This window comes from Phocoena sinus, chromosome 1 (assembly GCF_008692025.1).
Source record: "Phocoena sinus isolate mPhoSin1 chromosome 1, mPhoSin1.pri, whole genome shotgun sequence".
Taxonomy (NCBI): Eukaryota; Metazoa; Chordata; class Mammalia; order Artiodactyla; family Phocoenidae; genus Phocoena; species Phocoena sinus.
This window is the reverse complement of record NC_045763.1, coordinates 89,528,027-89,541,099: the sequence shown is the minus strand read 5'-3', so window position 1 is coordinate 89,541,099 and position 13,073 is coordinate 89,528,027. Positions and strand designations below refer to the sequence as shown.

The 13,073-nt window shown below is 37.6% G+C and overlaps 1 protein-coding gene across 3 annotated transcripts in view; it reads right to left on the bottom strand.

Moving 5' to 3' along the window:
* Window positions 1-13,073, bottom strand: part of TRMT13 (tRNA methyltransferase 13 homolog) — a 23,664-nt gene extending 10,591 nt beyond the window's left edge. For 2 of the 3 annotated variants that reach the window (XM_032624875.1, XM_032624892.1), the window contains exons 1-5: window positions 12,805-13,073; window positions 8,695-8,741; window positions 8,541-8,607; window positions 257-319; window positions 12-81 (exon numbers count right to left, since the gene is read on the bottom strand). In XM_032624875.1, the coding sequence (XP_032480766.1) occupies window positions 12-81; window positions 257-319; window positions 8,541-8,607; window positions 8,695-8,741; window positions 12,805-12,951 (394 nt within the window). In that variant the 5' untranslated portion in view covers window positions 12,952-13,073. Of the gene's footprint in view, window positions 1-11; window positions 82-256; window positions 320-8,540; window positions 8,608-8,694; window positions 8,742-12,579 lie in introns of all 3 variants that reach the window. The other variant, XM_032624883.1, reaches the window with a different exon arrangement.

Here is a 13,073-nt window from a genome sequence, read left to right as displayed (position 1 = left end):
GACAGACTTACCCTCACTTGCTTTTCTCAGTTTCTTAATTAAGTTTTCCATCTGCTCTTCAGAGAGAAAAGAAATTGGAACCTATATACAAAAATGGGGCGTAAGCTGGTCTGGGAACTAATAAATAACATTGATTCTATAAGAAAATGCATTCTAAATCAAAATAGTTAATTTATTCCAAAAATTGGAACACAGCTTATTTACAGTGTGGAGATGATCATAAATACTTTGTAAAATTAAAAAGTCAAGTACTTACTAATTTTTCAGGTATTTCTGTTTCATCTTTTAAGCCTGCATTAATATCTTGAATAAAGAAGTCCTGAATAAAAACAAAACCAAACCATAACAATACCATTATTAACGTGACGAGTTCACAAAAATTAAGCTGAAAAACTGATCCGTGCCTTCTTCCAATACTTTGTACCTGCCATCCTCCCTTTCTCCCGTTCATTTATTCATTAAATAATTACTGAGTGACTACTATGGTCCTTAACTTGCTTTAGGTGCTGAGGATTTACCACAGTGGAGAACAGTACAGACAAAAATCTCTGTGTTCACGGATCTTACATTCTAGTGAGGTGGCTATTTGAATAAATATTTATAGTCTGAAGAAATTCATTAGTAATTTTTATTAAAGTTTTTACCTGTCTCCAGCATAGACTGAGGACTGTGTCATTTTTGCTAATGGTTAAAGCAAAAACAAAGACCCAACTACAAATGGCTGTTTATCAGATAGGCAGCAGGGCCAAAAGCAGAGATAAGAAAAAATATTACAATGGTTTAGGTCTGATTTCTTCTATTTTAAAATACTAATTAAAATAGAAATGTCCTGTGATATTATGTTATTTAAATTAACATAGTGAGATATTTCTAGTCCATTTTCAGAGAGAGAGACTCTAGGTAAGGATCTAGATTAGCATTGTCCAATAGCACTTTCTGCAACAATGAAAATGTTCTACATTTACCCTGGCCAACTTGGTAGCTATCAGCCTTGAAATACAGCTAGTGTGACTGAGGAAATGGATTTTCAATTTTGTTTAATTTCAATTGACTCAAATTTTAATAGTTACATAGCCATAGTTAATGGCTAGTGGCTACCATATTAGACCACATAGATATAGATGAATGAAACAGCACAATTTTTACAAATTCTGTTCTGAAAGTGAAAACAACTCCTGCGACATTATGCATAGCAATGGGCTTTAGTTACGCAGATAGGAGAAAGGTAACATGTGGATTGTATGCTGCTACCTTTACCTATATGGGTAATAACGGAAACCAGTGGTTAAGTGGAACAGGTGAAGAAAGCAGGTATTAGAATATTTTGTTGGATGACTGGCAAAACTATAAGAGAAAATTAACTATAACTATTAGTAAACAAATGAGTGATAAGATTTTACCTGGGTTTCATGTTATACATAGTGTACTAAACACTGTTCTGCATTCCTTTCCTCTTATCTCATCATCCCACTACTTTTCTCCCCTTCCTTTCCACTGTGTCCCAGCATGCAATGGAATCTGTGCAGGGGTATTCCATTTTTTTTTTTTTTTTTGCCCATGCCATGTGGATTGTGGGATCTTAGTTCCCCAACCAGGGATTGAACCCAGTCCACTGGCCATGAAAGCACGGAGTCCTAACCACTGGACCACCAGGAAATTCACAGGGGTATTCCATTTTTAATAAATTCATTTCTTCTCTCAAACTGTTTCCAGAACACGTATTCAACCTGCTTGCTTTAACTAAAGCCTGACACTTAGGTAAGGAAGATAACCTCCATGCATACCTGAAAGTAAAAGCAACATTCTTTCTTCTTACTGAGGGGCTAACTGGGGTAGTCATCACTTTCCTTCTACATGTTTTTTTCTTTCTCTTTTTTTTTTAATTGGAGTATAATTGCTTTACAATGTTGTGTTTCTGCCATACAAGGAAGTGAATCAGCTCTATGTATACCTATATCCCCTCCCTCTTGTACCTCCCTCCCACACACCCCCCATCCCACCCATCTAGGTCGTCACAGAGCACCAAGCTGAGTTTCCTGTGCTTTATTAGCATGTTCCCACTAGCTATCTATTTTACGCATGGCAGTGTATGTATGTCAATCCTAATCTCCCAATTCGTCCCACTCTCCCCTTCCTCCCCTGTGTCCACATGTCCATTCTCTACGTCTACGTCTCATTCCTGCCCTTCAAGTAGGTTCATCTGTACCATTTTTCTAGATTCCACATATATGAGTTAGTATACGATATTTGTTTTTCTCTTTCTGGCTTACTTCATTCTGTATGACAGACTCTAGGTCTGTCCACATCTCTACAAATGACCCAATTTCGTTCCTTTTTATGGCTGAGTAATATTCCATTGTATATATGTACCACATCTTCTTTATCCATTCACCGTTGGACATTTAGGTTGTTTTTGTGTCCTGGCTATTGTAAATAGTGCTGCAATGAACACTGGGGTGCGTGTGTCCTTTTGAGTTATGGTTTTCTCAGGGTATATGCCCAGTAGTGGGATTGCTGAGTCATATGGTAGTTCTATTTTTAGTTTTTTAAGGAACCTCCATACTGTTCTCCACAGTGGCTGTATCAATTTACATTCCCACCAATAGTGCAAGAGGGTTTCCTTTTCTCCACACCCTCTTCAGCATTTATTATTTATAGACTTTTTTGATGATGGCCATTCTGACTAGTGTGAAGTGATACCTCATTGTACTTTTGATTTGTATTTCTCTAATAATTAGTGATGTTGAGCATCCTTTCATGTGCCCCTTGGCCATCTACATGTCCTCCTTGGAAAGATGTCTATTTAAGTCTTCTGCCCATTTTTTGATTGGGTTGCTTGTTTTTTTGATATTGAGCTCCATGAGCTGCTTATATATTCTGGAGATTAATCTCTTGTCTGTTGCTTCATTTGCAAATATTTTCTCCCATTCTGAGGGTTGTCTTTTTGCCTTGTTTATGGTTTCCTTTGCTGTGAAAAAGCTTTTAAGTTTTACTTAGGTCCCATTTGTTTGTTTTTATTTTCATTACTCTAGGAGGTGGATCCAAAAAGATACTGCTGAGATTTATGTCAAAGAGTGTTCTTCCTATGTTTTCCTCTAAGAGTTTTATAGTATCTGGTCTTACATTTAGGCCTTTAATCCATTTTGAGTTTACTTTTGTGTATGGTGCTAGGGAGTGTTCTAATTTCACTCTTTTACATGTAGCTGTCCAGTTTTCCCAGCACCACTTATTGAAGAGGCTGTCTTTTCCCCATTGCATGTTCTTGCCTCCTTTGTCATAAATTAGGTGACCATGTGTGCATGGGTTTATCTCTGGGCTTTCTGTCCTGTACCACTGATCTATATTTCTGTTTTTGTGCCAGTACCATACTGTCTTGATTACTGTAGATTTTCAGTATAGTTTGAAGTCGGGGAGCCTGATTCCTCCAGCTCCATTTTTCTTTCTCAAGATTGCTTTGGCTATTCAGGGTCTTTCCATACAAATAGTAAAATTTTTTGTCCTAATTCTGTGAAAAATGCCATTGGTAATTTGATAGGGATTGCACTGAATCTGTAGATTGCTTTGAGTAGTATAGTCATTTTCACAATGTTGATTCTTCCAGTCCAGGAGCATGGTACATCTCTCCATCTGTTTATGTCATCTTTGATTTCTTTCATCAGCGTTTTATAGTTTTCTGAGTACAGGTCTTTCGCCTCCTTACATAGGTTTATTGCTAGGTATTTTACTCCTTTTGATGAGATGGTAAATGAGATTTCTTCCAAGACTGACACAGGAAGAATTAGAAAATATTAGCAGACCTATCACAAGTAATGAAATTGAAACTGTAATTAAAAATCTTCCAACAAACAGAAGTCCAGAACCAGATGGCTTCACAGGTGAATTCTATCAAACATTTACAGAAGAGCTAACACTTATCCTTCTCAAACTTTTCCAAAAAATTGCAGAGGAAGGAACACTCCCAAATTCATTCTGTGAGGCCACCATCACCCTGATAGCAAAACCAGACGAAGATATCACACAAAAAAGAAAATTACATTTATGAACACAGATGCAAAAATCCTCAACAAAATACTAGCAAACAGAATCCAACAACACATTAAAAGGAACATACACTATGATCAAGTGGGATTTGACCCAGGAATGCAAGAATTCTTCAATATACGCAAATCAATCAATGTGATGCACCATATTAATGAGCTGAAGAATAAAAACCATATGATCATCTCAATAGATGCAGAAAAAGCTTTTGACAAAATTCAACACCCATTTATGATAAAAACTCTCCAGAAAGTGGGCACAGAGGGAACCTACCTCAACATAATAAAGGCCATATATGACAAACCCAAAGCAAACATCATTCTCAATGGTGAAAAACTGAAAGCATTTCCACTAAGATCAGGAACAAGACAAGGATGTCCATTCTTGCCGTTCTTATTCAACATAGTTTTGGAAGTCCTAGCCTCGACAATCAGAGAAGAAAAAGAAATAAAAGGAATACAAATTGGAAAAGAAGAAGTAAAACTGACACTGTTCGCCGATGACATGATATATACATAGTATACGTAGAAAATCCTAAAGATGCCACCAGAAAACTACTAGAACTAATCAATGAATTTGGTAAGGTTGCAGGATACAAAATTAATGCACAGAAATCTCTGGCATTCCTATGCACTAACAATGAAAGGTCAGAAAGAGAAATTAAGGAAACAATCTTCTACACATCTTTATGTAAAAATATTTTTCTTTTTAAACTTATGCCATCTGTCCTACTAGTTCTCACTTGGGAGGCATCTGGAAATGTATGGGGATATTTTGTTCTCAAAATGACTGAGAGGTGCTATTGGGAGACAATTAACTATAGGTCTCTCAATTTTCTGTAAGTCTTATAAGCAAAGGCACTGATCCCCCTCTATCCTAGACTATCTTTGCAAGGACATTTGTATACCAATCAATCTTGGAAGATAGAAGTAGTGTCTCCTTCTAGAGCAGTGGCAGGCCTGCTTATTGTATAATACAATAAAGAAATGTCTACTTATGGAACAAAGGTGAGGCAGGTTTCCTTACTGCTCATTTAAAAAGATGTATTTCCTAAGCTTGGCCTTCTTCAGTTATGACACAAGCTGTGCACAAACATGTGCAGCATCCAAAGACCACTTCAACTTGAGGGCACTTAGGGAACAAAGGGAGTTGATGCAGACAAGAAGCTCACATTGCTTGCTGTGCAGCGAGTAATAAAGCCCTTTGTCTCTGACCCAGGAGTCTCATATCTTCTTCCAGCATCCACAATCCTATGGTAGGCTAACTTGTTAGCTTGAAAATAAGATTAAATTTCAAATCCTTCATACTTCTTGACAAGGGCCTTTGTCATCTTCCACTCAGAAGCCAGGAATTCTAAAAACAGGGATGCTCTAAAGTGCACAGGATAGGACTGTCCCACTCGAAATGCCAAAAGCCCCCACTGAGAAACAGTGGGCTGTTAAACAACTTCTAATTCTCCCAGCAGTTGTCAACTATCAATCTGTTGGTCATTATCCAATATTCATTAAGAACTTTGACACCAAGCTGTTCTTTCCACTAAGTTCAGCCAATTTGACTATGTTTTCAAGCCATCCAACAAACAGCTCTGCTTGACCTTTTTAATTCTAATGACCTTTGCTCCACTTTGGCAAACTACTTTCAGGGGCCCTCTAGATTCTGGTGTTACTATGAACCATTTAACCTCTGAAACCTTAAACTTCATTAGCCCATTCTCTGACTATAACTTTGTACTATGTTAGTACAAAGTATAGTGATTCTCTTGTTCCTAATCATATTCTTTCACCTTTTAAAGAGTTTCACCTTTTAAAGAGTCTATTTTTTCTCAGCTAATTTCTGGCTTCCCTTTCATGCCACCCAGTCTGGACACTCAGTACCATTGTTACCATTATCTTTCACAATCTGGTTCTCTGTCAAACCCACCCTTACAAAACCGAATGCCTGCATTAATATGACGTTTTTTTTTTTTTTTTTTTTTTGCGGTACGCGGGCGTCTCACTGTTGTGGCCTCTCCCGTTGTGGAGCACAGGCTCCGGACGTGCAGGCTCAGCAGCCATGGCTCACGGGCCTAGCCACTCCGCAGCATGTGGGATCTTCCCGGACCGGGGCACGAACCCGTGTCCCCTGCATTGGCAGGCGGACTCACAACCACTGCGCCACAAGGAAAGCCCTAATATGACTTTTAACTCCCAATAGTTTGAAAGTTAAAACTGCTGAACACTGCTGAAGCAAAGCTCCTCAGTCATTTGTACTGGTGCCAGTTCAAATTCAGTATCTCCATCAGTCTGACTCTCAAAGATGCCTAGCAATTATTCTGCATAACTCTAATTCTAAACTTTTACCTCTCTCCTCAAATCTCCTACTATACCATCACCTCCCTTAATCACCTTATCTCTTACTTCAGCAAGGAAGTGTAGCTATCAAATGACATCTTTCTCAATTAACCTCCTGTCAGCTCAAATTTACCTGAACTGATATCCATCTTATACTACTTCCCATCTACGTAAGTGGAAGAGCTATTTCTTCCCTTCGACCTCTATTTTGTACCCTATTTCTGCCTGCTTCCTGGGGAGCCTCACACTAACAGTGATGCCCTCTTCTATTTCCAACTTCTTCTTCTCTACTGGCTCATTACTCTAAGCATACAAATAAAACTCTTTTCTCTCATTTTATCTATCTATCATTTATTTAAATTCATTTTTTGGCTGCACCGCACGGCACATAGTATCTTAGTTACCTGACCAGGGATCAAACCCATGCCCCCTGTATTAGAAGCGTGGAGTCTTAACCACTGGACTGCCAGGGAAGTCCCTCCCATTTTAAAACACACTCCTTCTGTCCTACCTTCCTCTCTGACTGCTAGTCTACCTCTCAAGTTCCATTCATAGACTAGTTTCTTAAAAGAATAGTTGACACTTAAGATTTCTACTGCCTTGTCTTCCATTTACTCATATATCATTTCAGTCTGATTTCTGCCCACTCCACTCTAACATGCATTTTGCTTAACTCTTTGATCTTTAACAACTGCCATATTGCCAACCCAATGGATTTTTTTCTGTCCCTACCTTACTTGACTCCACTGTGATGCTAGACACAGCTGATCACTCGTTTCTTTTAGGTGTCAGTGTCACCTAGAGCTCTGTCCTTGGTCTCATGCTCTAATTCCTGTCTACCTCTCATCTTCTATTCAGCTCTCCCCTTGTATTTCATACTTGTCATGTGAGTTACCCATGTTTTCTTCCTTGTCTGGATGACTCTCCTTTGACCTTTAGGTCTCATCTTATGACATTCCTTCAGAAAAGCTTCCTTGACTCCCTTCCCATCTCTCTAAACCCCTATGTCCTCCCCAAAAAGGGTTAGGCTCTTCTCCTTTATTCTTCCACAGCACTCTGTACTTAATCTATTTTAACACATATAATATTGTATTTTCTATCCCTTCCACTAGATTTTCATGTTATTTTAAGCAGGGTGCTTGGTACAATGTCTGGCATAAGTGCTCAATTAATATCTATTGAATAAACAAGTCCCCCAACTTCCCCCCAGTTCTAACTAATCTCTTACCCTGGGTAACTTAAAAATCCAAAGTTTCACCTATGATCTGTATGTATTTGACTTCTGAATCTTTATTACTCGCCCAACCCCTCTACTGAGTTTCAGACTCACATATCCAACTCCGAATTTCCAATCAGTCAGCAACTTTTATTGATTCTGCTACCTAAATAATTCTTGCATTTATCTATATTCTTTCCATCCTCTTTAATTCAGTCTCTTATTATGTCCTACCTGGATTGCAGCAATGCCCTCCTAACTAGACCTTCTGATTGCAAGCCATCCTCCCACATTGCTCTAAGAGAAAGTTTTCTAAGAGATAAATCTGACCCCACCATTTCCTCACTTGCAATCTTTCAATGGTTCCCTGTATCTTTTAGAATAAGTACAAGTTCCTTGAAAACCTCAAGTCGTTTCTCAATTTCTGCCTCTGCACATATAGTTCTTTCCACTTAGAAAGATTCTTCTTTCTTTTCTTTGCCAAATCAAGACTTAGCTCAAGTGTTATTCCCTCTGGGAAGCCTTTCTTGACCCCTTGGATTTAATTTTAATGCAAGTATGTGCTCTTATCACATGTGTACTTACTTCTTTCATTGAACTTATTAAATAATGCCCATTATTTACAAGTTACTTACCAGTCTCAAGTAATTTCCATGAAGGCTGGGATCATATTTTATTGAAATGAATTTAGTAGGCACTAAGTAAATATTTTTGAATAACTAAACTGTGGAATTATTCTCTGAATGCCATTCTTCTTGCATAAAATTCTGTTATCTCAATTAGGAGTCTAAGTGGATTCAGAATCTGATGTCTTATATACACTCAAATGTATTTGCCATATTTAAGCCTCCTGAGGCAAGAGCCTTGTTAAAAATTCACATTTGTAATCTACTAAGTATATATAAACATTACATACCACACATTTCACGATTCAGTTTTACTGATCAAACACTTACAGGTTTTGGCTTCTCTCTTGAGTTACATTTTTTCAAATGTTTTGCTAGTTGATCTTCATATACTGTGCTAAATTTAAAGAGAAAATTATTTAAAATAAGACTGTGATAATCACTGTTTCCAGCACAGAAAAACCCTTCTCTGACCCATACTTACTGTTTTGGATCTAAAGGACACAGTATTCTTTTCCGAGCATTTTCTTCCTAATTAAAAAAAAAAAAAAAAAAGGCATATTTATTTGAATAAAATATCAAGTTCACTGCTTACAGATACTAGATACAACTTCAGTGTAATCATAAGCTTATGCTATCCCAAAACAAGGTAAGGAAACCTTACAAGGACATTAACAAAACACTGGCAAAATCAGGTCATAGAGTTTAACAACAAAAATCTCCAGTGTCATGTGATATCACCTCATACCTGTCAGAATGGCTATCATCAAAAAGAACACAGATAACAAATGTTGACAAGCATGTGGAGAAAAGGGAACCCTCCTACACTGTTGGTGGGAATGTAAATTGGTGCAGCGGAAAACAGTAGGGAGGTACCTCAAAAAACTAAAAACAGAACTACCTTATGACCCAGCAATTCCATTCCTGGGAACATATCCAAAAAAACCAAAAACACTAATTCGAAAAGATACATGTACCCCAATGTTCAAGGCAGCATTATTTACAATTGCCAAGATATGGAAGCAACCTAAGTGTCCATCAACAGATGAATGGATCAAGAAGATGTGGTATATATATATATATATATATATACACACACACACACACACACACATATACACATAGTGGAATACTATTCAGCCATAAAAAAGAATGAAATTTTGCCATTTGCAACAAAATGGATAGACTTGGAGGGTTTTATAGTAAGAGAAATAAGTCAGACAGGGAAGACAAATACTGTAGGATATCACTTATATGTGGAATCTAAAAAAATACAACAAATTGGTTAATATAACAAAAAAAGAAACAGACTCACAGATATAGAGAACAAACTAGTGGTTACCGGGGGGAGAGGGAAGGGGGAAGGGGCAGTACAGGGGTAGAGGATTAAGAGGTACAAACTGCTACATATAAAATAAATAAGCTACAAAGATATATTGTACAACACAGGGAATATAGCCAATATTTTATAATCATTATAAATGGAGTATAACCTTTAAAAATTGTGAATCACTGTATTGTACACCTGTAACATATAACACTGTACATCAACTACACTTCAATTAAAAAAACACCTTTGGTGTAGCTCGTTTATGTATATCTGAGCAAATAATGCTTTGGACAACCAGGGTCTATAGCTTCAAACACGTTATAGAAAAGGCCTACATATGGCATTTTGAATCTATGACAGCACTGACTATAATATACACTATTATTTTAGGTATTACTAAGAAAGGAAAAATGTTGCCAATTTAAATTATAACATGTCATTGATTTTAAGAAGCATTCTGATTTCAGAGATGTTAAAATGTGAAAAAAAAAAGTAAAAAAAAGTATCTCAGAAACAACGAAAGACAGATCTTCCTCAACTTATGATGGAATTACAACCTGATAAACCCATCATAAGTTGACATATCTTAAGTCAATAATGCATTTAATACACCTAGCCTACTGAACATCGTAGCATAGCCTAGTCTATCTTAAATGTGATCAGAACACTTACATTAGACTACAGTTGGGCAAAATCATCTAACAGCCTATTTCATAATAAAGTGTTGAATATCTCATGTAATTTATTGAATACTGTACTGAAAGTGAAAAACAGATGGTTGTATGGGTACAGAATGGTAGTAAGCATATTAGTTGTTTACCCTCATGATAGTGTGGCTGACTTGAAGCCCTGGCTCCCTGCCACTGCCCAGCAGTGCATATCGCTAGCCCCGGAAAAAATGAAAATTCAAAATTCAAAGTACGCTCTTTACTGAATGCCTATCGCTTTTGCAACATCATAAATCCAAAAAAATCGTAAGTCAAACCATTCATTGTAAGTTGGGGACTGTCTATATGGTATTTTAACCATTTGGTATGTGGCCTTACTCTACTAGCTTTGCAACTTTTTAGTATAGAAGAGTTACATCCTGTTCGTTTCTAAGTTATATGGATTTAACTACATATACTCAGAAAAAAAAAAAGGAATTAATAGTGTTGGCAAGTCTACCCAACACTGATATGAATCTGTATATAACAGGATAGCGTAACAGTTAAAACCAAAGGTCAGCCAGACTACCTAGTTATGACTCCCAGTTCTATCTATCAGGCTTCTAACTATCAGCTCCTAACTCTACAATCTGAGGTAGTCTTACTGCCTCATCTGAAAGATGAGAATAATATATCTTACCTCCTAAGGGTTGTAAAGATTAAGTGAGCTAATAGGTTAAAAAAACAAAACAAAACTGCTTAGCATGGTGCTGTTCATACAGTAAATGCTAAGTGTTCATGATTAGTATTAACAATTCCTTTTTCAGTTTATTTCAGTTCTGATCTGCCTCCCAGCATATCCATGAAACTATGTACACAGAATTTCATGAACATGCTAAGAGACTTTTCAGTATCTTTTGAAAATATAGTACATTATTCTTCCCTATTTGCTGACTTGAAAGTCTAACCTCCATGAAAGAGAAGACTCTATACTAACCTCCCAAAGCTTAATGATAGAGTAGGGGAGAAAAGCACTTTTAACATTTATTATTTGGGTTTACAAACAGGGCTTCTCAACCTTGGCACTACTGATATTTCAGGTTGGATAATTCTTTTTTGTCCTGTCCATTGTAGGATGTTTAGCAGAATCTCTGGCCTCTCTCCACTAGAAGCAAGAAACACTCTTCAGTTGTGACAACCAATATGTCTTCAAACATTGTCTGGGGGTGCTAAATCAGCCCCATTTAAGAACCACTGGGTAAAACTGAGTACAAGTGATCTCAGCCATATATGACACTTAAGAAAAAAAAAAGACGGAAACAATACATCCGATTATAACATAAATTACAGATTCAGTAGGATGCCCAAAATTGAAAACCAAATCATAGTCATGGAAAGTGTTTCCACTTAGTGTTTTGCAGTCTTTTTTCAAGGAATTAATAACATGATGTCATTCCTCTCCAGGAATATGGATCACCCTGTAAGGATCTATTCATATTCTACCACTGTCACCGTCTGCAATCACCTCTGGGTGTCTGATTAAGGTGAAGTGTAAGGTCTTAGAGTGAGAACAAAATCCTCCTCCTATCAGAAAGTTCATTTCTCAATCAGGGGATGTTTGCTGGTGCTCTCAAAACCAGCCAATACAACAGAGAGTGTACTTCAAAGAGTTCCCACAAATCACAGGTCACTCACATTCCAAAACAAGAATAAGCTTGTTTCAGTACACTTCACCCTAGGCAAATATTAGCCAAATCAAAATATGAACTAGAGCTATAGCTATGAGGGACAGTAGGAGATGAAGGGGTTCTGGGGTTATCTGTACTGGATATTGCCTAGAAGGATAAACCATCTAACAAAGAAAAATAATGTAAATAATACTGGACATTCAGAAGGCATAAAATCAGATGCTTGTCTCTTTGGTTTACTCTTTCTAAAACCTATTAAACATGCTCTTTTCTATTAGCATTTTACTGTTCTTGTTTTTTAAATTTCCTATCATATATATCCTAAAGAACCACACATACTAAAAATATGTTGTTTGACAATACAATCATAAGTATAATTGAACAAAACTGTACACTTTCTGTTCTCAATTTTAAAAGGAGAGTCAATTCTTACATGTTTTTAAATCTTTCCTTCCCCTTTTCAGCAAAGTAGTTATTAGTTGCTTTCAAAAGATCGTACGTCTAAATAAAAAATTTAAAAAGTTTCTCTCAACCGCATCGACAAGAAGTTATTATTCACGGAACAATGAAAACACAATTAGTGAAACCTTGGGATGCTTCTTTGATCACTCTTCTTTCTAAACCACCATTTCCCATCAGGAAGGCGGAGAGTGAGCGGAGGGCAAGAAGCGGTAGTCTGCCGTAAAACTAAAATCTAGCATTACCATGAGTTGGTATCAAGATAAACGGGTCACTGCTGGCGCTTTACTTAGTACAAGAAAACACTGCACTTCACTACGGCTCATCATCTCTCCCTAGGGAGGCCAGGACTGCGCTTATCACAGGAAAAGCTGGAAAATCCAGGGGACTGAAGCAGAAATCTGTCAGAGGGGAGGTGCCGGACCAGGAAACTTATTTCCGACTCTCGAGAGGGTAAGGCGATACCAGACCTCCGCGGCTCCAGCGTGTTCACCACAGAACCTTTTTCCTGCTGCCACCACCATCCTGCAGAAGCGCTTCTTCTTTTCCACATAGTAGCCACATCGCCCCTCTGCTGGAAAGCCAGTTCCGTGCGGCATCGGCGCAGAAGCCGCCATAATTCAGGTCTCACTTTGGGTGGCAAGCATTGATCGGGTGAAGAGAGGAAAAGTTGTCAGATTCTCTCGGGTCTCCTTCCCTTAACAAATATGTCTGCCTCGGGTCCAGCCACGCAGGATAA